Raw genomic sequence first — 27,852 nt, 5'->3', positions numbered from 1 at the left:
CGCCATCTTGGCTGGCAGTTAATTTGCATATCACCCTGATTAGCCAATGGGAAGGGTAGTAGACATACGCTAATTACCGTGTTTCTCTTTTAGTAGATAGGATATACATACATGTGTATATGTGCTCTTAATATATGTATATACTTTATATATTATGATCTCAATGTATATATATGCCATATATATGTATTTACACACCCATTTTTTTTTAATTTATTGGTTTGAGAGAGAAAGAGAAACATCGATTTGTTGTTCCACTTATTTATGCATTCATTGGTTGACTCCTGTATTACCCTTACCGGGGATCAAACCTGCAACCTTGGTGTATCAGGACAATACTCTAACCAACTGATCTACCCGGCCATGGCCCACACACCCACTCTTAATATATGATATATAAATTGAAATAATTTTTGACAGACAGATGGTAGGTAGGTAGATAAACATTCCTTCTCTCTACTTACCACTGCACATCCCTTAATATATTGCCATGGCTAATGACTAAACCACATGGCACCCATCTATAGCACAGGCTTTAAAAATAATTGTACGTACGCCATAGAATTGTTGAAATAATTAAATGGGAAAATACGTGTTAAGTACTTAACATAATACCAGGCTCAATACATGATGGCAATTGCTATTATTAACTACTATCTATATAGTAGACAACTTGGTCTGAATATACCCCATGCTTTCTTTCCTTCTGGGAATCCTCAATGATGAGAGTTGACACAGAGCCCAAAGGCGCGTCTGGGGGTTGTATACCTAGGACTGGATGTATACAGGCAGTGAGTCTGCGACTACTATGTACCTAGTGTTTGGGGTTTTGGTCGTGCAGTGGCTCACAGTTACTCAACATAAAGTTATCGAAACCAACTTCTACTGCCCCCAGAGCACAATCTGCAAATGTCCCTAGATCTGAAACAGCCACTGAGTCGGGGGAAGTGAGGAGGCAGCAAGCAGGGCATTTTATTCTTTCACTGCTCTACGGCTCAGGGTCAAAGCAGGGAGTTTCCAGGCTCTATATTTTGTTTTAAAAAGCAACATATAGGAGAAGTCAGGGAAAGACAGAAGGCGCAGGCATTTAAGCAGATAATTCTACAGTTTTCTTCAAATTTGTGTTTTTTAAATAGTTGTATTTTACTCACCACCACTGCACAGAGATTATATTTAGGATGTTTCCGGAAAACTGGACAAATGTAAGGAGTAAGGTCCAAGTTAGTGAGTGGGTAGTGAATATCGGTTCTCAGTTTCCTTTTCATTGTACCCAGAATGTCAAACCTGGAGCGACAATAAATGTGTGAAATGAAAAGTGAGTCCGTGCGGCACTCAGGAATGAAGTCCCCATACCTTGACCAATTCTAAGTACAGTTCAGAGTAATTTCTTAAACAGATTATTTGGTGCAGATGTGTTCACAGAAGTTTTTCATGTCTACATATACTTGGGAGCTCTACATCCACAGGCCTTGTCAACACTGAGACTGGAGAGGGCCACGAGCTCGGGTCAGGACCTGGGACAGTGTGGAGTCAATCCAGGGGGCTCGGGGAGAAGGAGCCACACTGGCAGCACCTGGAGACATCACTGCGGAATGGCTGGTGCGTTCACTTTGCCAAGCTGCCTCAGTTTCCCTCTTCTGGATATCAGCACACGTGGTCTTGGCGGTGGCCAGCTTGCCAGCTCTTAGGCTTTAACATCTCTTTAATAGGATAAAATTTTGTGAAACGCTTGCCACATTCTCTATTTGCTATATGGAGCAGCAGTTCCCATCTGAGTCCATCGCAGAATCACCCCGGAGCTCCTTAAAAAATAAGTTAGGTTCATTTTGGAAAAATGGCTGATTTAGGCCTGGGGCGGGGCAATTCCTGGATGAGCCTGAGGTAGGCTATGCCTGAAAGCAAGAAGCCTTGTTTGCAAAAATGAAGGGACCATATGACCCAGCAACCCTATGCCTAGGTATCATATGAAAAGAAATGAAAACTTATATCCACATGAAAATCCATATGCTAATGTTTATAGCAGCTGTATCCGCATCTGCCTCAAACTGGACACAACCCAAATGTTCATCAACTGGTGAATGTGATACCTTCATAAAAGTGACTACTACACAGCAATAAAAATACTACACTACACTGCTCTACAACACACCACAAATTCATCTCAGAAACATGGTGCTAAGTAAAAGAAGCCAAACTCAAAAAGCTGCATATAGTATAACACAGGGCATTCTGGAAAAAGCAAAACTGTAAGGATAGAAATCAGATCAGAAATTTCCAGGGGCTGAGAGCAGAGAAGTGACTGATTATTAAGGAGCATGAGAAAGCTTTTTGGGGTGACAGAGATAGTCTATATCAGGGGTCCTCAAACTATGGCCCGCAGGCCACATGCAAATACAAATATTGTATTTGTTCCCGTTTTGGTTTTTTACAGCAAAATAAGATATGTGCAGTGTGCATAGGAATTTGTTCATAGTTTTTTTTTTTTAAACTATAGTCCGGCCCTCCAACGGTCTGAGGGACAGTGAACTGGCCCCCTGTTTAAAAAGTTTGAGGACACCTGGTCTATATGTTGGCTGATGGTCACATGACTGTGTGCATTTTTAAAAATTCATAGAACTGTTCATCTAACAAGGATGAATTTTGTGCCTGTTACTATATTTTATTAAAACTAAATGAGCTAACTAATGAGGTAACAAAAGCTTGAAGGGATCTCACTGGCCAATTTTAAACAACTTGAACATCAAGAAGAACGATGATAGTAATGGATATGGAACACATAAGGTTTAAGTGTCCGTAGGTCCAGAGTGATACCAATTACAGGGGGAAAACTACAGCTTTAAATGGCGAGATCTTGCAGTCACCACCTTACCAAAGGGATCAAACCTAACAGTACTAATAGTGAGAGAAACTCTTATGGTGTGCCTCCTGATGCAAAGTGATCAGCACACAACATCATCTATGCCAAATTCTTCCTAAAAATAAAATACAATAAAAGAAAAATTTAGCCTGGCCCGGCTGGTGTGGCTCAGTGGTTGAGTGTCCACCTAGGAACCAGAAGGTCACAGTTCAATTTCCAGTCAGAGCACATGCCCGGGTTTCGGGCTCAATCCCCAGTGTGGCTGCAGGAGGCAGCTGATCAATGATTCTCTCTCATTATTGATGTTTCTATCTCTGTCTCCCTCTCCCTTCCTCTCTGAAATCAATAAAAATAAATTTTTTAAAAATTTAGCCTGAATCTAACCATGAGGAAACAGTTAACTAAATCCAGAGCAAGACACAGTCTAAACCAGTGATGGCGAACCTTTTGAGCTCGGTGTGTCAGCATTTTGAAAAACCCTAACTTAACTCTGGTGCCATGTCACATATAAACATTTTTTGATATTTGCAACCATAGTAAAACAAAGATTTACATTTTTGATATTTATTTTATATATTTAAATGCCATTTAACAAAGAAAAATCAACTAAAAAAATGAGTTCACGTGTCACCTCTGACACGCGTGTCATAGGTTCACCATCGCTGGTCTAAACAATGAGCTCCTCAAAGGCTCAATATAAGAAAAAAAAAAGTTTAGATATATAAAAAGGGGGAAAGACTGTTTTAGATTGAAAGAGACAGCCAAATGCAATGTAGGACCCTTGATTGGATTCTAGATTTCAAAAAAGTATTCAAAGACATTTTGGGGATGGGAGAAATCAGGATGGACTGTACGTAGGTGATATAAAATTGTTGTCACATTTCTTAGGCGTGACAATGGCGATTATGCAGGAGAATGCCCTTATTCTCAGGTGACACGTGGTGGAGTATCTAAGCATAAAATGCCATGTGCTGCGTCTTACTTCAGATGGTTCAGCTAAGAAAATGGAATGGTGCCCTGACCGGTTTGGCTCAGTGGATAGAGCGTCAGCCTGCGGACTGAAGAGTATCAGGTTCAATTCCAGTCAAGGGCATGTACCTGGGTTGCGGGCACATCCCCAGAGGGGATTGTGCAGGAGGCAGCTGATCGATGTTTCTCTCTCATCGATGTTTCTGACTCTCTATCCCTCTCCCTTCCTCTCTGTAAAAAATCAATAAAATATATTTTTAAAAAAAAGAAAAAAGAAAATGGAATAGGGGGAAGGAGGGAAAGAGGAGAGAGACAGAAAAGAGAAAGGAAATGTGGCAAAGTGTCACCAACTAATGAACATTTTAGGGCAGATGGGTATTCATGACATAGTTTCAACTTCTTTGTAGATTCGAAAGTTTTAAAATAAAGTTTGGTGGGGGGATATAAAAATTAATATAGAATGCTTAGACTCTGCCTCAGACCTGTGGAATCAGAATTTGTAATGGTGGGGTCAGGGAATTTATTTATTTATTTTATTTTATTTTATTTTATTTTTTTTAAATATTGTTTTCTTTATTTTCTATATATATATATATATATATATATATATATATATATGGAATTTATTTTTTAAAAGCACTCAAAGTGAATACCAAATGTCCATCTACAGATGAACAGATAAACAAAATCTGGCATACATACAGTGGAATATTACTCAGCCATAAAAAGGAACAAACTTCTGGTACACATGAACGAACCTGGAAAACATGATGCTAAGTGAAATAGGCCAGCAGAAAGGATGAATGTTGTATGATTCCACTTACATGAAGCACCTAAAATAGGTAGAATTAAAGACCCAGAAAGTAGATGAGAGGTTACTTGGGGTGAGGGGATGAGGAATGGGGAGTTATTGCTTAATGAGTGCAGAGTTTCTGCTTGGAGTGATGAAAATGTTTTGGAAATAGTGGTGATTGTTGCACAACATAGATGTAATTAATGCCAACAAAGTATACACTTAAAACGGTCTAAAATGACAAATTTTATGTTAATATACTAGTATTTTACCACAAAATTTAAAAAATCAGTGTAATATATTGGATACCATTGAATTGCACATTTTAAGTGGGTGTATTGCATGGTATTGAATTCTATCTTGATAAAGCTGTTCAAGAAATATGCTCGCCCTAGCTGGTTTGGCTCAATGGATAGAGCGTCGGCCTGCAGACTGAAGGGTCCCAGGCACATGGTCCAGGTTGCGGGCTCGATCTCCAGTAGGGGGCGTACAGGAGGCAGCCAATCAATGATTCTCCCTCGTCATTGATGTTTCTCCCTTTGCCCTCTCCCATCCTCTCTGAAATTAATAAAAATATATCTTTAAAAATATGCTCACAAAATGTCAAAATCCATACCTTTTCAAGTGAAAGATCATTATTTTCGGTGCTTTGGAAATGCTGGCCCTCACAGCTGCTTCTTGCTTAGTTTCACAAAAGGAGCAGTGAATCTGGTTGTTCCAGGTCAGTGTGTCTTGCTGGAAAAAGCACTGGAGACAGTCCTGTTGAGGTAAAGCAGCTTTGGGTGACCAGCTGGACCAACGGTGACCAGGCTCTGTTCATACTGCAGCCTCCGAAGAGCCTGTGAATAGAGCCCGTGCTGCCTTCCTCAGTGCCAGCAGGTCCAGGACGCACCAGCATCACAAGCTGCACCTGGGAGGAGGGGGGCGGGGGGAGGGGGGGGGAGGGGGAAGGAGGGGGGATGGGGGGATGGGGGTCACATCTCCCTGCAAAGGAGGTGCTTCCTGCTCACTTCCGTCACTGAAGTGGGCCCACGTGCCCATTGGGATCTAATCTCTGAATCAGCATGTTAACTTCAGAATAATATTGACGGTGAAGTTTCCACTAACCAGTCAGGCAGCTGTTTTACATTATTCATCTCGTCACAAAAGTGACCTGGTGATTGGACAATGACCACATCTCAGTGTTTTGACCTGGTGATTGGACCATGACCATGTCTTGGGCTTTTGAGATGCCCATATAAAGCCAGAAGAACAGAGAGAACGAGATCCCATGTCCAGGAGATGTCCTCAGTGTAGCCAGGTACCCTCAGCTCTGCAAACCATTAACCTAAAGGGGAGCAGGACAGATTCTGCTTTCAGTAGACACACCAGCACCTCATTTAGAGTCTCTGGGATTCGTTTCCAGCCATCTGTAGCCATTTGATCTGCGAACAAGTCCCGTTCTGAATTAGTAGGATTCTATTCTCCAATTCTGGTAAATGTGTATCATCCTACAAGGAGATGCATTGCTCCCGCCTCCAAACTACTCCCTGCCTTCTACCACCACACCCGCCGCTACATTAGCTTTTGGTATTATGGTGAAGAAAATTCAAGAAGTAAACTAAGGCACTAGATTCCATTCTATTTTCCCCACACACTTCACAGCTTTTGTCTAAAAATGTAACAGCTCGCCCTAACTGGTTTGGCTCAGTGGATAGAGCATCAGCTTGGGGAATGAAGGGCCCTGGGTTCGATTCCAGTCAAGGGCACATGCCCGGGGTTGTGGGCTTGATCCCCAGTAGGGGGGGGTTGCAGGAGGCAGCCAATCAATGATTCTCTTTCATCATTGATGTTTCTGTCTCTCTCTCCCTCTCCCTTCCTCTAAAATCAATAAAAATATATTTAAAATATATATAAATAAGTAAATAAAATATAAGAACTCAAGACTGAGTCAGAATCTTTTATATCTAGTTCCCAAAATGGACCTACAGACCTTTGAGATAAGGAAAGGCCAAAAATTTTTTGCAAGAAAGTTTAAATTCCTTATATGTACCACGCCATGACAACAGATCAAATAAACCCCATTTATCTTTTCAATTTTACAACAAGGTTTCTTTACTGAGTACATAGAAATGCAGTAGAAGTCACAGTAACTTTTGTCTGTCACTTTTCTATAAAATGTTATCATCATGGCTTCCTTTTTTTTTTTTTTTTTTAAGTTATAAAGCAGCTCCTTTCTTACTAGAAAATACAGGAAACAGGCCTAAGAGAATCCAGGGCCGGATAGAACCAGACAAGAAAGCAAGCAGCAGTGAGAGCCCTACCTGGAGAGAGCACTTGTATTCGGACGGGATGGGGAGGGGGAGGACTGTGAAGACTTCGTTCCTGTAGGTGCAGTTCTCACACTTGAGGCACATGATGCTGTAGTTGAGCTGCCCTTCAAACAGCCGGGTGACGATGGAGGTCTCGCTGGCAATCGCCTTCCTGCAGCACCTCGGAACAGACCCTGTCTCGCAGGATCTTCTCCGGTGGAACTACATCAAGGGATGGAAACCAATGACTGGTTATCAAAAAGGTTTTAATAGAACGACTTGCCTTTTTTCTATCAGAACAATACACTGCCGCCAGAAACCATGTTGTGGATTCAGACAATACATAGAGTGAGAACTTCTTAAGAGCAGGTAGTACGTGTGAGTTCTGATAATCCAGCTAGTCCCCCCCTCAGTGAAGCTGAGGAATGATACCCTAACCTGGTGACACACACGGCCATGGCTCCGGAAGCTCACAGCCTCACGATGGAGTGACAGAGGGCCCGGGAGGCAGTTTTTCCCGGGAAGAGTTTCTGGGTAAGTTTCAGACTAGCTTTCAGTCATGCAAGATGATCTGGAGATGCAATCAAGGAATTTGTTCTCTCCGCCAGTCCCTTCAGGCTATGCTCCCTAGCTACTTCTCCTTTTGTTAGAAAACACTTTTTATTTTTTAAATTATTTTTATTTCTTTTTAAAATATATATATATTTTATTGATTTTTTACAGAGAGGAAGGGAGAAGGATAGAGAGGTAGAAACATCGATCAGCCGCCTCCTGCTCACTCCCTACTGGGGATGTGCCCGCAACCAAGGTACATGCCCTTGACCGGAATCGAACCTGGGACCCTTCAGTCCGCAGGCCGACGCTCTATCCACTGAGCCAAACCGGTCAGGGCTATTTTTTTATTTCTTAATTAAAACTTTTTTCAATTACAGTTTACAGTCAATATTATGTTGTATTAGTTTCAGGGGTACAGTATAATGATCAATCATATACTTTACAGAGTGCTCCACCTGATATTTCCAGTACCCACCTGGCACCACACACAGTTATTACAATACTAGAGGCCCGATGAACGAAATTTGTGCAAGAATAAGGCTTCCTTCCCCAGGCTGCTGGCACCGGCTTCCCTCTGGCCACCAGCAGGCACCCGGGATCGGGCTTCCCTCGCAGCCCTGGCTTCGTCTGGAAGGACATTCGGTCTAATTAGCATATTACACTTTTATTATTATAGACTAGAGGCCCGGTGCATGAAATTCATGCATGGTTGGGGGAGGTGTCCTTCAGCCCAGCCTGCACCCTCTCCAATCTGGGACCCCTCAAGGAATGTCTGACTGCCGGTTTAGGCCCAATCTCACAATACAGGACTGTTGGCTCCTAACTGCTTGCCTGCCTGCCTGCCTGATTGCCCCTAATTACTTCTGCCTGCCAGCCTGATCACCCCCTAACCCAGGGGTGGGCAAACTTTTTGACTCGAGGGCCACAATGGGTTCTTAAACTGGACTGGAGGGCCGGAACAAAAGCATGGATGGAGTGTTTGTTTGAACTAATATAAATTCAAAGTAAACATCATTATATAAAAGGGTACGGTCTTTTTTTTTTTAGTTTTATTCATTTCAAACGGGCTGGATCCGGCCCGCGGGCCGTAGTTTGCCCACAGCTGCCCTAACCACTCCCCTGCTGGCCTGATTGATGCCTAACTGCTCCCCTGCCAGCCCGATTGCCCACAACTGCCCTCCCCTGGTACCTCCAGGCCTCACCACGCGGAGCGGCCACCAGGCCCCACCTCTGTTGTGCGCCCGGCCATCTTGTGGTGGCCATCTTTGTGGCAGCCGTCTTGTGATGACATCGTGCACGAGGGCCACCTAGGCTTTTATTAGTATAGATTTGTGACTATATTTCCCATGCTGTACTTCACATCCCATGACTATTTTATAAGTACAAATCTGTACTTCTCAATCCCTTCAGAGTTTTCATTCTGTCCCCCAACCGCCACCTCTCTGGCAATCATCAGTCTGTTCTCTGAATTTATGAGTCTCTTTCTGTTTTGTTTCTTCATTTATATTGTTCTTTAGATCTCACATATAAATGAAGTCACATGGTATTTGTCTTTCTCTGAGTAACTTATTTCACTTAGCATAATACTCTCTAGGTTCATCCATACTGTCACAAATGGTAAGATTTCATTACTTTTTATAGCTGAGTAATATTCTACTGTATATACCAGGTGTACTGGTTAATAATGTGAATTTTGTAATCAAAGAAAACACGATAATTTCAAGAGAAACATCAAAAATGCTTTATTCAAAGTAATGTCCATCGCTAGCTACACATTTCCCTCATCTTTAGGTAATTTGTGGATACCGTCCCAATAGAACTTTTCTTGTTTGGAGGCAAACCATTCAGAGACCCAATTTTCCACTTCTTCTAGTTTTGAAGTGCTGCTCAGAAAGTGTGTGTGCCATCAATCGGAACAAGTGGTAATCTGAAGGAGCAAGGTCTGGTGAATACAGCAGGCGGGTTAATACTTCCCAGGCAAGATCTTTTAATGTCTTTAACTGGTTTTGAAGTATGTGATGGTGCATCATCATGAAGCAAAATTACTTTGCTGTGTCTTCTGGAACATTCTGGTCATTTTACAATCAAGGCGTGGTTCAAATTGATTATTTATTGTCAGTATCGATCTGTATTAACGGTTTCACCTGGTTTTAGAAGCTCATAATACACCACACCGTCCTGATCCCACCAAACGCAGAGCATTGTCTTCTTTCCGAAGTGATTTGGCCTTGCAGTCGATGTTGATGGTTGACCTGGATCAACCCATGATTTTGTGCGTTTGGGATTCTCAAAATAAATCCACTGTTCATCGCCAGTTACAATTGGATGCAAAAAAGAGTTTCTTTCATGCCGTTGAAGCACTATTTTTTTTAATATATTTTATTGATTTTCCACAGAGAAGAAGGGAGAGGGATAGAGAGTTAGAAACATCAATGAGAGAGATCAATCAGCTGCCTCCTGCACGCCCCCCCTGGAGATGTGCCTGCAACCAAGGTACATGCCCTTGACAGGAATCGAACCTGGGACCCTTGAGTCCGCAGACCGATGCTCTATCCGCTGAGCCAAACCGGTTCGGCTGAAGCACTATTTTACTGATGACTTTTTGGGTTTCCATTTGTCTTTCGTTCAGTTGATGTGGCACCCATTTTCCTTCCTTTAAAATCTTTCCCATTGCTTGTAAATGATCAGAAATTGTTTGCTGAGCAACATTTAATCTTTGTGCAAATTGTTTCTGAGTTTGACACGCATCTTCATCCAATAATGCTTGTAATTGTTGGTCTTCAAACTTTTTCAGTTGACCTGGACGTTCTTTGTCTTTCACACGGAAATCATCACTTTTAAAGCGTTTAAACCAGCGTTCACAGTATCTGGAGATGAAGCTTCCTGAAGTATATGATAACTTTCAGCGGCACTTTTTTTCAAAATAAAGTAATGAATTATAACTTCCCGCAAATGCTCTTTTTTTTGCACGAAATCCGACGTTTTTAAGCGTAAAAATACCTACGATGTTAACACCTTCAGAAAACCTGACATATGAAGTTTTGAAGCTTGCTGTCAATACAACAAAATAGCATACATATAAAATCGCATATATATCAACATATATGTAACTCCATCTATTGAAAAAAATCCACATTATTAACCGATACACCTGGTATGTACCACAGCTTTTTTATCCACTCGTCTATTGATAGGCACTTGGGTTGTTTCCATAGCTTGGCTTTTGAAAATAATGCTGCTATGAACATAGGGGTGCATGTATTCTTTCAAATTAGTGTTTTGGGTTTCTTTGAATAAATTCCCAGAAGTGGAATCCCTAGGCCATAAGGCAGTTCCATTTTAAATTTTTTGAGGTAACTCCCTATTGGTCTCCACAGTGGCTGCACCAGTCTGCATTCCCACCAGCAGTGCACGACGGTTCCCTTTTCTCCACATCCTCACCAATGCTTGTCAGTTTGTTGACTTATTGATGATAGCCATTCTGACAGGTGTGAGATGATATCTCATTGTGGTTTTAATGTGCATTTCTGTGATAATTGGTGACTCTGAGCATCTTTTCATGTGTCTATTGGCCATCTGTATGTCCTCTTTGGAGAAATGTCTATTCCGAGAAAACTTTCTAAAAAGAGCAGATCTTAAATCTCTGAGGCAGCCGGACTAACTGGCCTGGAGCCTGGCTTGACCCTCGCCCACCCTCTGAACAGCACGGCCGGGAGCGCACCCTGACTCGTCAGGGACCCACACACTTGGAAGGCGCATTAGCTCCAGTCAGCTCTACTCTGGAGCTGCGCTTGGGCTGCCTTCTTGGATCACACCTGGTGCCCGGGCCTGCTCCCCTGACAGTGATGCAATTAATGCCTCTAACTCCAAGTTTGGTCTTGGGAACCAGAATGCTGTTTGTTTGTGACTGGCTGACAGTGAGAACCTAGGTGCTTTTTCTGACCACCACCCTCCCTCTGGCTAGAAAAAGTGCAGCCATGAATACTTTATAAGGAGTTAAACTGAACAATGGAACCGAGGGATGCAGATGAGAAGGACCAATGGCTATGTTGTGATCCTTTATGCTGAGTATTTCCTGGAGCCAGCGATGAGGTAGCTGACACCACAAGGACACCGCCTAACGTCAAGGACACATCTTTGGGGACTGTGGGCCTCCAGTCAAGGCAGAAGGCAGAGTCGTGTATATAAAAGCAAAACTCATAGTAAGTGGCAGCTTCATGGTTTATTAAATGTCTAACTGACCGAGGGATTCGGGTTGGGCGTGTTTGGCATGAAGATGGAACGTTACGGTACACAGATCTGTCTGTAATCTAAGACCGAACCTAACAGTTTCTTGGGTTTGTTGTTCCCAGGAACACTTATTTTAAGTTGTAAAGTTCTGGATCTTATAACTCAGGAAGACTCATATTTTTTATTAAAAAATGTGATTTTCACTTTTAAAAAGTAGTAGTAGGCCATGCAGATGTAATTGGCAAAGGGAACAGAATTAGTGGTTCCCACACCTTTTGATCCCTGGAAACACCAGGTGAGCTTTCCCAGAGCACAGCCCAGACCTCCCCCCACCCCCAGCTCTGGGGCGAGGCCTGGCAGCTGCATCCTGACTCTTCCTGGTGGTTCTGATGACTGGCTAAGTTAGGGGAGCACAGACCACTCAGGTGCTGACCTGGAGCCCCCCAGCACCTGTGCTTGGCACGAGCAGCAATACTGACCGAACGGACGAAGGAATGAAAAATGACAGTTGCGGATGGAGCTGAAGGTCTACCCTATGTCAAGGCCATTCATTCTACTGACCTTTTTCAGAGACTCGTGAAGCTCGTTCAGGACATAAATCAAGAATTCCTGGGCGTCTTGTTGCGTCTTTTTCATAAACGTCGGGTAGAGGTTGCCAAGAGCTGACCGAAATATTTCTGGCGAGACACAGTCCGAGTCTCCAAGCCACATGTCCGTCATCACGTAGGCGAAAGCGGTGGCGACTTTGCTGCAGTCCCTGGGAGGAAGGGAGCTGCGTGTCTGGGGGCTCTCGTGTAAGGGGACACCTCACACTCAAGCATGCGGCCTCGGACCCCAAACAGAGCTCCCTTCCCTTCCTGGCCGCCTCCCCCCCCCCCCCCCCCCCCCCCCCCCCCCCGCCCCACTGCACTCTCCCTAGCCAGTGGTTCTCGACCCTTTCACAGGGGTCGCCTAAGACCATCGGAAAACACATATATAATTACATATTGTTTTTGTGATTAATCACTATGCTTTAATTACGTTCAATTTGTAACAATGAAATTGGGGGTCACCACAACATGAGGAACTGTATTACAGGGTCGCGGCATTGGGAAGGTTGAGAAGCACTGCTAGACTGGTGTCTGGGTGCTGGCCCCCACCGGCTGGAACAGGGACCCAGAGGTTCCCTCCCTCCCCCCCCCCCCCCCCAGCCCCGCCGGGGGGCGCGGGCAGGCCGGCTGCAGGGAGCACCGCGGGCTTACTTGTGAAGAGCCGTGATGTACTTTCCGGAGAGAAAGTACTCCACCAGCGGCGAGATGCTGCAGAGACACTGCAGGACGGCGTTCATGTAGCACGTGTTGCCCAGGTTCCGCAGGCCCGTCACGCCCTGCAAGTGCGGCTGGCTCCCGCCCGTGGGCGCCGGGGGGCCGTGGCAGTGGTCTGCGCACTCGGCACTGGGCACCGCGGGGAAAGAAAGGAGCGTTTGGAGGGAACAGAAGACTCAACCACAGAGCTTGTATGCACATCTGCATGACCCATGCATGCAGACGTGGGGGTGGTGAGGGCCTGGGGGGGCGGCTCGAGGGGGTCAATGGGGGGAAAAGGGAGACCTATGTAATAATTTCAACAATAAAGATGTTTTTTACAAATAATTTAAAAATATGTCTCTTTCAACTTCATGACACAGAATTCTTTTTTTTTTTTAATTTTTATCCTCCCCCCGGGGATATGTTTATTGATTTTAGAGTGGAAGGCAGAGAGAAAAAACATTGATGAGAGAGAGAAACATCCATGGGTTGCCTCCTGCCTCCTGTACGCCCCGACCAGGGGATGCCACCTTTTGTTGTACAGGACGATCCTCCAAGCAACTGAGCCACCCGGCCGGGACCAGAAGCCTTCTTCATAAGGCTTCCATCAAGCACATCCCTCACAAGGACAGAAGTATTTGAGCTTGGCGTCTAAAATTGCGTTAGTTAGTCCAGAACTCTTTGAACGGTGCCTGCAGCCAAATAAGCGGAGATAAAGTTTCCTCCTCAAACCAAAGGGGCCAGAACATAGTGCCCTTTCAGAGCCCTAGAATTGCTTGGCTAAAAACGCAGACTCTCCCTCTAAATAGCAAAGCGTGTCCCTTCTTGTTGGGCAAGACATTTAATTATTATTAGTAGTAATAATAGTAGATAGTAGTTAATAATAGCAATAGCCATCATGAATTAAGCCTGGCGCTATATTAAGTACTTAACATGTATTTTCCCATTTAATTCTAGAAACAGTTCTATGGAATGTGCATAATTATTTTTAAATCCTGTGTTATAGATGAGGTACTATGTTTCAGTGGTTTAGTCATTGGCCTATGGCAATATATTAAGGGGTGTGCAGTGATATGTAGAGAGAAGGAATGTTTATCTACCTACCTACCCTACCTGCCATCTGTCAAGAGTTATCTGGAGTTATATATTATACTAGAGGCTCAGTGCACGAATTTGTGCATGGGTGGGATCCGGCTGGCCCACCCTGATTGGGGCCCATGGGGCCAGGCTGGTCAGAGGGAGGGGCTGTGGCCAGCCCCCAAAGGGGGAAACCTGATTGGAGGCGGGGAGTGGGGGTTGGAGGGGAGGGGCCAAAGGTGGTTAGACAGCCACCCCGCCCCTGGTCAAACTCCTGGTGGAGGGGACAATTTGCATATTAGCCTTTTATTATATAGGATATTAATAGTTGGGTGTGTGTACACACATACATATATACATATTGTGTATATTATGTACATATACTAAAAGCACATATATACATATGTGCACATTGTATATGTATATACAGACATAGACAAACACACACATGGGAAAGAGAGGACAAGTATAGACCTTGTGTGAAAAACAGCTTGGTTTACATCCTGACCTGCCGCTTACCAGTTACAGCAGCGGTTCTCAACCTGTGGGTCGCCAACCTGTGGGTCGCGACCCCTTTGGTGGTCGAACGACCCTTTCACAGGGGTCGCCTAAGACCATCAGAAAACACATATATAATTACATATTGTTTTTGTGATTAATCACTATGCTTTAATTATGTTCAATTTGTAACAATGAAAATACATCCTGCATATCAGATATTTACATTATGATTCATAACAGTAGCAAAATTACAGTTATGAAGTAGCAACGAAAATAATTTTGTGGTTGGGGGTCACCACAACATGAGGAACTATTGAAGGGCCGCGGCATTAGGAAGGTTGAGAACCACTGCGTTACAGGATCTGGGACTCATGCCTGGTTCTCATCTGTGAGACAGGAGCACTGCCCGCCTCCAAGGCTGGTGGCAGGATTAGATTAAATGATGCAGGCGTGTGGCACAGACCGCACAGCGAACAGGAGCTAACCCAAGGTCTTTTTAAAGAAGTGGCTGATCTAGGACGTCCCCAACAGGGAGCTCCAGAAGGAAAGCGCTCAGGGGACTCAGCCGGACCTGCGGGGGGCGGGGGCTCGCTGGGCTCCTGGGGAGTCCTCCTCCCTCCACCGTTTCCTTTTGTGAGTTGGCTATTGGCCAGGCGGCCCGGCATCTTTGTCCTTCATGAGTTGTCTTTCCATCTACGGTATTAAGTGGGGTCTCCATTGATGGCCACCTCCCCCCGGCACCACCCTGCGGGTCCGAAAGGGCTCACTGTTACATGGAGGGTCGTTTCACTTCTATTGACCGATGTCACGGGAGGTCTGGGCTGTCGTCCTTTAGAATATCTACTGCCTACATGTCAAATAGCATCTTCCCTTCCTTCCGGGGGACCTCCAGTGGGTGAGGGCTGGGAGAACCCTCCCAAAGGCGGCAGGTTCCCCGACTGCGTTAGCGTGGGCTCCCGCACCCGCCCCCCCAGTGAGAAAGCCGCAGCGGACAGAGGCTCACAGGACGTAGTAGATGCCGAAGTCATCGCCGGGGGGAGGCCGCTGCGAAGTCATGTTAGTGAAACCACGTTGGACTTTTCACTGCTATTCGGGAGCCACTTCTAGTCCTTTGAACTTCATTTCTCCGAGCCTGTTATCTTGGCTCTCTTTGTTTGTAATAAACTGTATGTCCCTCCCCCCACCTTTCAGTAGCTGCAATCTGGTGTTTATCTGCACGTCAGCTACATTCCAACCTGGATTTTCTATGCATCATAATCCTTGCCATTCACCTTCCATATTCTAACATGTTGCCATGAGATACTGTTACTTGGTTGCTTAAAAACTTTGTAGCCGATTCTGTTTCAAAGAATGAGCTAAATATATAACATCTATTCCTCCATCACTCAGGTTCTCTTGTATAGGTTTATTGAGCAAACACGCATGTACACACACACACACACACACACACACGCACATACACGCACACACACGAAGATTTACCCGCCCGGAATCAGTGGACACCATGGAGACGCAGGCATCCTCCCTCCAGTGACTCACATTCCAGCACTGGGAGTGGGGGGACCGTTTCTTACCCCGGGGAGGGAGGCAGTTGGATTTTCCCGCTTCCAAAAATGCGTAGCACTGAGGTGGACTGGATCATTAATTACAGTGCAAAGGGGGTGCACACACATGCGTGTGCACACCACACACATACATAATCCCACTAGTGCCCCAAAGGGCAAACATAAAGGGTTTATTATAAAATAGTTTATGAGCTAAGCACACATGATCTCCTGAGCCTCATGTTCTACATAGAGACCTGTGCTTAAGAAAGCTCTTCAGTCCGCTGGGGTGGCTGAGGCTGAGCGTCCACCCATGGCGCAGGAGGTCGCGGTTGCATTCCTCATAAGGGCACATGCCGGGTTGGGGGCTGGATCCCCAGTAGGGGGTGTGCAATCGATGATTCTCTCTCATCATTGATATTTCTATCTCTCTCCGTCTCCCTTCCTCTTTCTGAAATCAATAAAAATATATTTATTTTTAAAACAAGAAAGTTCTTCAGTAAAGAGGGATTCCACCCTCCTCTCCTCCCCCATCCAGTGCTCTCTCTAGAGGAAAAGGGGCCAGAGAATATACGCAGCCTTGGAGCATGAAAGCAACCTGGACAGGAAGTGGTCTTGTGAGGATGGGGAGCCCCCAGAGCCCCATCACTGGTACCACGCTGTTCTTCCTTTGTGCTAACTCAGAATCGGTAGGGCAGCGATTTCCTACCTTTTTCATCTCATGGCGCACATAAACTAAATTACTAAAATTCGGCAGCACACCAAAAATATATTTTTGCCCATCTGACAAAATAGGTATCATTTTTTTTTTTAACCTGAGAGAATTCTTTATATTCGAGCAAACAGAGAGGAGCAGAGCGTGCAAGGCTCTGCCTTCTGCCCACAGCTGCTCCGCACAGGCTGCCGCCCCGATGCCTCAGTCCCAAGGCGGGCTAGTCCAGGGGTCCCTCTTGGGCGGCAGGGGCAGGAGGAACGGGGACATGGGCTGGGGCGGGGGGGGGGCTACCGAGCATCACTGGCCTCCCTCTCCCGCCCATGCTGAACTGCCAACAGCCAAGTTCCAGTCGAGGGGAGACAGGAGGAATGTAAGGTAACCCGCCCTGAAACAACACAGCCGAGAGGAACCCTGGTCTGCAGCCCCAGGCCTGGGAGGAGCCCCATCTCACTGGCGACTTCTCAGAGGGCAGAGCCGGGGAGGTGGGGCCGGGCCGCAGAGAAGACAAGGAAAGGAAGCCCGGAGGAGACAGAGCAGCGTCCCCTCGGCGTGCTGAGCGAAGGAAGGAGTCCCAGGTGCTTCTCACAAGCGGCACTTGTCCGTCCAACAGGAAAGTGGCGCGGGAAGCAGGCAGACGCCGGCACACATGCCACCGTCTCTGCACACGTGCACGCCTGTCTGGCCATGCGGCTCACCTCTCCTTCACGTGGTTCTGTGCCCCGGGACCCCCACCGCTGGCCCCCGCCGCTGCACAGCACCTCCGTGAGGTTGTCCATGACGGCGGTCTTTTGGGATCCAGGAGAGTGAACTCCCTGGCGAAGAGGATGAAGTGGATGGAGAGGGTGTTCAAGTGTCCATGCAGCTCGAGCGCCAGGGTCTCCTTGAAGTGGGACGAGGAGATGTGGGCCAGCACGTGGAACAGGTACCTGCAGATCTTCTTCACCAGGGACTCGAAGGAGCTGGGGAACACGTCCTCGTCCGTCACCAGCTTCTGCACAGAGCTCATGACCAAGTCGACGTCCGGGGGGCAGTGCACTTGACCTTCCCTGCTTGTCACACCAGCAGATCTGTGCATTGCACACAGCCATGGTGTGGCACGCCTCCCGGTGCAGAGCTCCCAGATCGTGCTGTCCTGCGGGTGAAGAACGCGGTGGTGTTGCGGGCCAGCCACTCGTGGAGGTCGATCTCCCGGGGCAGCACCCCCAGCTCCCTGAACTCGCAGTCGGTGATCCTGGACTTGGCATACCCTGGCTCCAGGTACACCTTCTCCTCCTCGGCCGCGGGCTTCTTCCCGTTGGGCTTTGCTTTGGACGTCCTCCGCGCTTTGCTGCTTAGGAGCAGTGCCACCAGTGACTCACGAACATGCCTGAGCACCAGCCTGGAGAGGCCGTTACAGGAGCGGCCACAGCCAGCCACTGCCCCCATCGTGGTCATCGCACAGGCCCGCACGCTTCCTGTCCACGAGACCCGTCCAATGCCACAGCCCCGCTCACCCGTCGTCGTGTGGCCCATCTGTGCTGGGCAGGTGTGAGTGAGGCCTGCTGGGCCGCCTGGAGGTGCTGTGGGGCTGCCCCCGCATCGCCTAAGAAAGGAGCCTGGCTCTAGGAACACACAGAGCACTGGTGGGCTGGCCCCAGCTGAGGGGACACACCGAGTGCCAAGCGCCAGCCTGCCCCGCAGCCCTCGGGACGGCCCTAGGCACCTGGCTGGCATGGTCCCGCCCTCTGAGGAGCAGAAAATAGGTATCGTTTTGATTCATTCACACCAGATGGCTATTGTTGTGTTGGCTGTTGTCATTTTTTAGCTTGACAGTCAGAGGGAAGAGGTCAGTGCCCCTGACTAGTCAGGTATTGCATGTTTTACAGATTCTTGTGGCACACCAGTGTGCCTGCCACAGCACGCGGGTTGAAAATTGCTGATATAGGGAGGAGGTAAGAAACAGCCTTCAGGGCCAACCCAATTTGTCTCCTACCAACTCTTCATCAAGTAAAATGAAGGAGGTAGTAAAAACACCTCTTCAAAAATATCAATGTCAGGAACGATAACGAAGGCTGAAAACGATACCAGATTAAATAAAACAAGACAAATATTATACCCAATCCTGGAGGGGATGCTGGATCAGGAAAGTAAAATTGCTGTAAGAGGACATTTTTGGTACAACTGATGAAATCTGCATGTGGGTTATAAATGGATAGTTTGTACCAACATTGAATCTTATAAAAGTGTACTGTTTGCAAAAGAGAATATCCTTATTCTCAAGAAATACACCCTGACGGATTTAGGGTCATGACATATGCAACCTGCTCTCCAATGGCTCGGGACACGCACTGACACAGACACGTGTGAGGGGATGGGGGAGTGGTTAGCAAGTAAGCGGCAAATGCAGCCAATGTCAGCAACTGGTGAGCCCGGGTGAAGGCATCCTGGAGTTCTTCGTGCTATTCTGCAAGGTTGAAATTATCTCAAACTAAAAAGTTTGTTTTTTTAAAAAAATATATTTTATTGATTTTTCACAGAGAGGGAGGGAGAGGGACAGAGAGCCAGAGACATCGGTGAGAGAGAAACATCGACCAGCTGCCTCCTGCACACCTCCTACTGGGGATCTGCCCGCAACCTAGGTACATGCCCTCGACCGGAATCGAACCTGGGACCCCCGAGTCCGCAGGCCAACGCTCCATCCACTGAGCCAAACCGGTTTGGCTAAAAAGATTTTTTAAAAAATGAATGAAGCTGATATACTTGTTAATGTGGATTTATCTCCAACTATATCCCTGGTAAGTCCAAAAGGCAAGATGCAGGAGAGTTTGCCTATAGCATGCACCCACTGATGTCCCAATGGTTTTAAGAACATACAGGTCTGATCAGGCTGCACAAGACATTAGGAATTCTTTCTTTGACACCCGGATAAGGGATCCTGGCAACTAGAGGCACCGACTCTTGCAGCTGTTTGATATTCGGTATTTGTGGTCTATTCCCGGAGCTGTTTCTTTTTTTTCTTTTTTTAATATATTTTATTGATTTTTTATAGAGAGGAAGGGAGAGAGACAGAGAGCCAGAAACATCGATGAGAGAGAAACATCAATCAGCTGCCTCTCACACACCTTCCACTGGAGATGTGCCCGCAACCAAGGTACATGCCCTTGACCGGAATCGAACCCGGGACCTTTCAGTCCATAGGCCGACGCTCTATCCACTGAGCCAAACCAGTCAGGGCCGGAGCTGTTTCTTTTCTTTTCTTTTTTTTTTTTTTAATATATTTTATTGATTTTTTATAGAGAGGAAGGGAGAGAGACAGAGAGCCAGAAACATCGATGAGAGAGAAACATCGATCAGCTGCCTCCTGCACATCTCCTACTGGGGATATGCCTGCAACCCAGGTACATGCCCTTGACCGGAATCGAACCTGGGACCTTTCAGTCCATAGGCCGAGGCTCTATCCACTGAGCCAAACCAGTCAGGGCCGGAGCTGTTTCTTGAAGTCACGTCGGAGGTGGTTCTACGGGACTTGAGTCCTGTCATCCTGCTCCCTTTGCCAGAGAAGTCCTCCCAAGGCCATTGTTTCTCCTGATCAGTGGACTCTTGTTGAAAGTTCATTTTATGTTTGATGCTGGTAAGTAAAAACCTTTCGAACCTTAAGTCTAATTTTTATAGTTTTTAAATTTCTCTTCAAACACACATTTAAGTCGTCTACAGAAATACCAGTCTTGTTTTTTCCTTTCCAATCCCTGTGACTTTTCTTTCCTTTTGAACTAGCTGGCACCTGCAGGAAAATAGAAATGGGGATGGTAGGTATCCCTAACATATTCCTTAACTAAGCAGAAAAGCTTTGAATAATTCACCACTAAGTATGATGTTTGCTAAAGACATAGTTTTTTTTTTTATTTTTAGAGTTGTAATCATGAATGGATATTGAGTGTGGTCAGGTTTTTCTGACTTTTGAGATAATCATGAGATTTTTTTCTTCTTTATTCTGTTACTAGTGTCCCAGTGCATGGATTCATGCACATTGAAAGGAAATTAATGAGAAGAAATATTTTAATATCACTATTTGTGACTTGCTAATGAAAATAGGATTCCACCGAGTCTCCTATCTACCTACTCCAGGACTTCTGTGAGGATCAAATGAGATGAGGCACAGGAAAATGCTTCACAAACATTTGGTTAATGTTGTAATTTGTAAAATGTTTGCACCTGGCTATAAAGCAGGTCGTGTTCCTGTGCGGAAGAAACTCCAAGGAGGCTAGTCGCTAGGGAGAGGAAGCCAGGAGTTGCTATGTGACATCATTACCTGGCACCCACAGCCACCATTTCCGGGCTGGGCTGGGCTGGGCTGGGCTGTGGGCCGCATTTTCTGCCATGGGGTCTTGGCAGCATTGGCTGCAATTTGATGGGATGTCACTCTGGGGTGGTGGTGGGGCCTGTGTCCCTTGGGGAAAGCCAAGTATTGGTTGGTTGGCACCAGGTCCTGGTGCCGTTTATTTTTAAATGGCCAGTGTGCATCATGGCAGCTACTGTGTTGAGTGTCTGCCCCCTGGTGGTCAGTGCACATCATAGCAACTGATTGGATGGACACGCACTTAGCCTTTTATATATATAGACTAGAGCAGCTGTGGGCAAACTACGGCCTGCAGGCCGGATCCGGCCTGTTTGAAATGAATAAAACTAAAAAAAAAAAAAGACCGTACCCTTTTATGTCATGATGTTTACTTTGAATTTATATTAGTTCACACAAACACTCCATCCATGCTTTTGTTCCGGCCCTCCAGTCCAGTTTAAGAACCCATTGTGGCCCTCAAGTCAAAAAGTTTGCCCACTCCTGGGTTAGAGGCCCAGTGCATAAAATTCATGCATGGGTAGGGTCCCCAGGCCTAGCCAACAATAAGGGCCAATCTGTGGGGTGACTGGTTCACACCCGCCTTGGCCTGGTGCCACCCGCTTGCCAGCCCCGCCCCCCACTGCCACCGCTGGTTACCTCCCTCTGCCGAGCAACCTACAGGGTGATCGACGGCCCCCCCTGCTCGCACCCACCTTGGCTGGCCTGGCGCCGCCCACTCACCAGCCCTGCCCTTCACCACTGCCAGTTGGGGCCTGTCAGCTGGGGGCAGCTCCTGCGTTGAGTGTCTGCCCCTTGGTGGTGAGTGCATGTCATAGCGACGAGTCATTTTGCCGTTTGGTTGATTTGCATATTAGCCTTTTATTATATAGAATTACATTAGGTGTACAGCATAGTGGTTAGACATTTATCTTAAAAAGTGATCCTCCAGCCCTAACCGGTTTGGCTCAGTGGATAGAGCATCAGCCTGCGGACTGAAGGGTCCCGGGTTCGGTTCTGGTCAAGGGCATGTACCTTGGTTGGGGCACATCCGCAGTGGGGGTTGTGCAGGAGGTGGCTGGTTTTTGTTTCTCTCTCATCGATGTTTCTAACTCTCTATCCCTCTCCATTCCTCTCTGTAAAAAATCAATAAAATATATTTAAAAAAAGTGATCCTTCAATAAATATAATAACCATCTGGCAATATACTTATTGACTATATTCCCTATGCTATACTTTACATCCCTATGGGTTTTTTTTTATAACTGTCAATTTGTACATTTTAATCCCTTTCCCTTTTCACCCGCCCCCCTCAAACCCCTTTCTCATCTGGCAACCATCAAGTTCCTCTCTGTATCAGAGTTTGTTTTTTAGATTCCACATGTTAAGTCACATGTTAAGTACAACTATATGGTATTTGTGTTTCTCTGTATGATTATTTCACTTAACATAATACCCTCTGGTCTATGTTGTCACAAATGGCAAGATTTCACTTTTTTATGGCTGAGTAATATTCCATTCGCCTATTGAAGGATACTTAGGTTATTGTAAATAATTCTGCAATGAATATAGGAGTGCATATGTCTTTTCAAAGGAGTATTTTGAAATTCTTCAGGTAAATACCCAGAAGTGGAATTGCTGGTCATGTTAGTTCTATTTTTAATGTTCTGAGGAATCTTCATACTCTTTTCCAGTGGCTGCACTAATTTACATTCCCAACAGTGCATAAGGGTTCCCTTGTCTCCACACTTTTGCCAATGCTTGTTTTTGTTGATTTATTTATGATAGCCATTCTGACAGGTGAAGTAATATCTCCTTAAACTCCTTTTCTTTTAAAAAAAATATATTTTATCGATTTTTTACAGAGAGGAAGGGAGAGGGATAGAGAGTTAGAAACATCGATGAGAGAGAAACATCGATCAGCTGCCTCCTGCACACCTCCTACTGGGGGTGTGCCCACAACCAAGGTACATGCCCTTGACCGGAATCGAACCTGGGGCCCTTCAGTCCGCAGGCTGACGCTTTATCCACTGAGCCAAACTGGTTAGGGCTAAACTCCTTTTCTTAACAATATTGCTTTGATAGGTGAGAATTCTTAAGTCAATCTGATTTTTTTCCTTTGTAAACTTTTCTTTATTTGCAGTCACCAAAAAATGCCATAAAGTAGGACCTTTTTTCTTTCTTTCTCCCTTCCCTTCCCTTCCCTCCCCTCCCCTCCCCTCCCTTCCCTTCCCTTCCCCTCCCCTCCCCTCCCTCCCCTCCCTTCCCCTCCCCTCCCCTTCCCTTCCCTTTCCTTCCCTTCCCTTCCCTCCCCTCCCCTTCTCTTCCCTTCCCTTCCCTTCCTTCTTTCCTTCTTTCTTTCTCTCTCTTTCATTTTGGAACTTTAATAGATATTCTCACTCATTAATCAGAAAATGCTGTGCGTGCATCTACTTTGTGCCAGTCACTGTGCCAGGTGTTGAATAGTGATTAAGACACAGTCTTGGCACCTGGGGGCAGGGCGCTCTCGTGGGTAACAAGTTAACAAGTTCGCCGAGGCGATGGTGGCCTCCTGGACTGCCTGCAGCAGACCAAGGAGGCAGCGGAGCAGGGCGAGCCCGCCCTCTGCACACCGTGCACGGGGGGGGACGGCCTGGTGAGCCCGGGAGCCGGTGCGTTCTACTCCACCAGGACCCGCGTGAACACGGAGCGTGGACAAAGGCGCTCAGGCTCCTGCTCACAGGTTGTAAGTGCAGCCTCGCTGGGGTCTCTTCAAGTCCCGGAGCTGCGCCCCGCCGGGAGTGCTGCGGCCACCTTTTCACCAGGCTGAGGGCCTTGGTGGCAGCAGCTCTGGACTTCATCCAGCTCTTCAACCAGGGACCGAGACTTGCAGCCGCTGCGCCCGGTACACCCATCTCCCAGATGTTCAGCGGTGAGGATGTGCTCTATGAGGGGGCGTCCCCTGTGTACCCCGCGCTCATCCACAAGGCCGCCTCCCAGGAGAGCATTCTCCATGCCCGCCCTGACCCCTCTGGCCCCCGCCCCCACCCCACCCCGACCCGGGCTCCCTAACCCAGGCCACACCTGCCCTGCTCAGCCCTCCCTCCCACCTGAGGCACAATCCCCAGCACAGGGACCCCTTGGCCACCTGCTATATATCATGATCCTTGCCACATACCCCACCTCCATGCCTCAGTTTCCCATTCTATGAAGTGGAAGATGTCCAGGGAATCTAAAAGTAGAAAGAAAGAAAAGAAAGGAGAGGAGGGGAGGGGAGGGGAGGGGAGGGGAGGGGGAAGGGAGAGGAGGGGAGAGGAGGGAAAAAGAAGGGAGGGAGGGAGGGAGAAGAGAAGCTGAAAAGATGGGCAGAGGCCTTGGCATCAGGTTAAGATGCTAAGACCTTATCTTAAGGCAGTGGTTCTCAACCTGTGGGTCTCGGCCTCTTTGGCGGTCGAATGGCCCTTTCACAGGGGTCGCCTAAAACCATCCTGCATATCAGATATTTACATTATGATTCATAACAGTAGCAACATTACAGTTATGAAGTAGCAACGAAAATAATTTTATGGTTGGGTCACAACATGAGGAACTGTATTTAAAGGGCCAGAAGGTTGAGAACCACCGTAAGATAAGGGCATTAAACATTTTAAGGAGGGAGGTACCATGATCAGATTTTAGGTTTAGGAAGATTACTTTCATCTCTTCTCGGCCTTTTGGCTAAGATCAAGTGTAGAAAGATTACTCTTAAGATATGCCTTAGCACTAGCTGGTTTGGTTCTGTGGACTGAAGGGTCCAGGGTTCGATTCTGGTCAAGGGCATGCAGGAGGCAGCCGATCAATGATTCTCTCTCATCATTGATGTTTCTATCTCTCCCTCTCTCTTCCTCTCTGAAATCAATAAAGATATATTTTTTTAAAATATATGCCTTAAAAATGTTAAAAGAATGTGAGATGATTGGATTTTCCACTGAGAAAGACTCCCTTATCTAAAACAGCTAAGGGAGGGTAAGGTTTGAGGCGGAGAGAGATGAGATATGCATTTTAAAACTCACTCCCCTATGGGACCTTACAAAGTATAAGTGGAGAAGTAACAGGGGAGCCAGAGGAAACTTAGAGTCAACGGTGAAAGTCAAAACCTCCACCATGTCCTCCATCCGCTTCATGTGCCATTTCTGCCGCGGGCCCCTGAAGCGGACTAGTTCCTCAGAGACCTTGGGCCTTGACCTCAGCCAAGAACCTGCAGCCTCGAAATTCCCCTCAGCCCAGGGGGAGCCAGGAGCAGCTCCGGAGGAAGGCTCTGCCTCCGGGATGGACACAGACCTTGAAGAGCTGCAGGAGAGTGCCTCTGGCTGGACCACCCTTAGTGAGGACGAGATTTCCTGGTCCAGGCCCAGCAACTTCACCCTGCTCGGGGAGCTGGGCTCTGCGGGGACTCTCAGTAGCATCCACAGAGCCACGAGCGGTGTCTTTGACATCCTAGCCGGTGAAGAGCTGGACCACCCCGTGTGAGGGCTGTACTGACAACCTTCTGGAGCAGCTGGACGCCCAGCTCAGGGCCTCAGAATCTGACATTCAGGACTACCAGCGCTGTTTGGAGACCAGGGATGCATTAAGTGAGGACGAGAGGGAGACACTGCAGGAGGAGCTGAAGGCCATGGAGCTGGAGGAAGCGAGGCTGGTCCAGGAGCTGGAGGAGGTGGAGAAGAACCGAGAACAGGCAGCTGTGGCTCTGGAGGCAGCCCGGGCAGAGACGGAGACGCTGGAGCAGGAGAGGCAGTACTACAGGGACCTCAGTGAGCTGCAACGGCAGCAACTGGAACTGCAGGATGAGCTGGGCAGCGTGGAGGACCGGCTGCTGTACGCCCAGACCCAGCTCACCCGGCTGACGAGAACCAACGCCTTCAAGGCCGCGTTTGAGATCTGCTGTGATGGCCCCCTGGCCATCATCAATAGCTTCAGGTTGGGCTGCAACCCCACTGTCCCCTGGAGCTGGAGTGAGATCACCGCAGCCTGGGGGCACACGGCCTTGCTGCTCCTGGCCCTGTCTGACACCGTCGGCCTGCAGTTTCAGAGGTACCGGCTCAGCCCGTGCGGAGACCACTCCTATCTGAAGTCCTTAACAGACGCCTCCGTGGAGCTGCCTTTGTTCTGCACGTCGTGGCAGAGCGCTCTGGTGGATAACAAGTTTGACGAGGCGATGACGGCCTTCCTGGACTGCATGCAGCAGTTCAAGGAGGCAGCGGAGAAGGGGGAGCCCGCCCTCTGCATGCCCTACACCGTCCACGTGGGGGACGGCCTGGTGGGAGACCCGGGAGCCGGTGCGTTCTACTCCATCAGGACCCGCCTGAACACGGAGGAGCGATGGACAAAGGCGCTCAAACTCATGCTCACAAATTTCAAGTGGAGTCTCGCTGGGGTCTCCTTAAGGTATCCTCACAAGTAAGTTTATTTGAACATTATGCTAAGTGAAATACGCCAGTCAGAGAAAGAACAAACGATAAAAACACACCGTAGAACAGGCAGACAGCTCTGATGGGGGAGGGAGGTCTGGGAAAGGGAGAGGGGTGGAGGGCTTTAATAGGGGGGTTCTATAATCTGATCGAGCACCTGAATTAATCTGAAAAATAATCATATTTTAAATCTTAGGACACATATACTTATGTGACGAGGGGGCTAAGTTTCTTATCTGTGAACAGGGGGTTACATTTTAAGTTTCCTTTTTAAGGCCTGTGTGAAGCGATTAAGGAGGTGAGTCAGCTGTGAATCCAGCAAGCAGAACTGATAAGCAGGGTGAGACCGACCCACCTGGAGTCAAAACATCATCTCATCACCTGATGATTAGGGACAACAGCTGACACCCGCGGACCTCCAGGGCTGCCTCACCCAGCCCCTTCCTTTTATAATCCTGTCCCCTACGCCTTACTGGGAAGACAGGATTTGAATGTTTGTAAGTGCCCTGTCTTCTTGGTTGACTGGCCTTCTCAATAAACACCTTATGTGAATCAACCCTGCCTTCATTATTGGACACAGCGACAGGCAGCCCGAGCCTAACCAGGGGTTTCCCTCAACAGATTGAGCAAAAAAAGAGAAATCACGGGCACTGACAACAGTGTGGCGATTGCGTGTGGGGGAGGTGGAGGTGTAAGAGGGTATGAGGCGATAAATGGTGATGGAAAATAACAAAACAAAATAAAGGAAAAAAGCTCTGCTGGTGTGGTTCAGTGGTTGAGCACTGACTTATGATCCAGGAGGTCACGGTTTGATTCCCTGTCAGGGCACATGCCCCGGTTGTGGGCTCAATTCCCAGTGTGGGGCGTGCAGGAGGCAGTTAATTAATGATGAGAGAATTATTGATCAGCTGCCTCCTGCACGCCCGCCTAGTGGGGATGGAGCCTGCAACCCGGGCATGTGCCCTGACGGGGAATGGAACCGTGACCTCCTGGATCATAGCTCAATGCTGGCCAGGCTCATCATTGATATTTCTCTCTCCCTCTCTGAAATCAATAAACATATTTTAAAATAAAAAAATAACTTAAAAGTCTTTACATATTTTACATCCTATCAATCACTTGGATTTATTGTCCTTCCAATTCATTCCACATATTTTCCATTATTTTGACTTTCTTACACATGCACTTGTATATGATTGAGCCCTCGTATGGTGACTTTACTTGAATTCTCTTGATGTTTTAGTTTCACATTTACGCGTATGCCTACTTCTTACACTCCCCCCCCCCCCACCT

The 27,852-nt window shown here is 47.1% G+C and overlaps 2 protein-coding genes and 1 pseudogene across 3 annotated transcripts in view; 1 reads left to right on the top strand and 2 right to left on the bottom strand.

Annotated features, from left to right (window-relative positions):
* The window catches only part of USP50 (ubiquitin specific peptidase 50), a gene marked incomplete at its 3' end in the record, with an annotated part of 30,781 nt that extends 17,744 nt beyond the window's left edge, over window positions 1–13,037 (bottom strand). The window contains exons 1-5 of the mRNA XM_081109059.1: window positions 12,937–13,037; window positions 12,257–12,452; window positions 6,923–7,132; window positions 5,236–5,378; window positions 1,152–1,284 (exon numbers count right to left, since the gene is read on the bottom strand). Coding sequence (XP_080965185.1) covers window positions 1,152–1,284; window positions 5,236–5,378; window positions 6,923–7,132; window positions 12,257–12,452; window positions 12,937–13,022 — 768 coding nt within the window. The 5' untranslated portion in view covers window positions 13,023–13,037. The remainder of the gene's footprint in view (window positions 1–1,151; window positions 1,285–5,235; window positions 5,379–6,922; window positions 7,133–12,256; window positions 12,453–12,936) is intronic.
* Window positions 13,038–17,509: 4,472 nt separating this feature from the next.
* On the bottom strand, window positions 17,510–18,243 carry LOC308518787 (MOB kinase activator 2-like; annotated as a pseudogene). The gene has a single exon. The product of its transcript is annotated as an MOB kinase activator 2-like (transcript).
* Window positions 18,244–25,143: 6,900 nt separating this feature from the next.
* Window positions 25,144–26,552, top strand: LOC308530746 (beclin-2-like; the record flags this gene model as incomplete). The annotated part of the gene is given in 3 exon segments (XM_081107428.1): window positions 25,144–25,164; window positions 25,166–25,611; window positions 25,613–26,552. Coding segments are annotated over 3 exon segments (1,407 nt in total).
* Window positions 26,553–27,852: the final 1,300 nt, after the last annotated feature.

Source organism: Myotis nattereri, assembly GCF_964212035.1.
Source record: "Myotis nattereri genome assembly, chromosome: 1".
Lineage (NCBI taxonomy): Eukaryota > Metazoa > Chordata > Mammalia > Chiroptera > Vespertilionidae > Myotis > Myotis nattereri.
The sequence above is the reverse complement of the archived record's forward strand: the minus strand, read 5'-3'. Positions and strand labels throughout refer to the sequence as shown.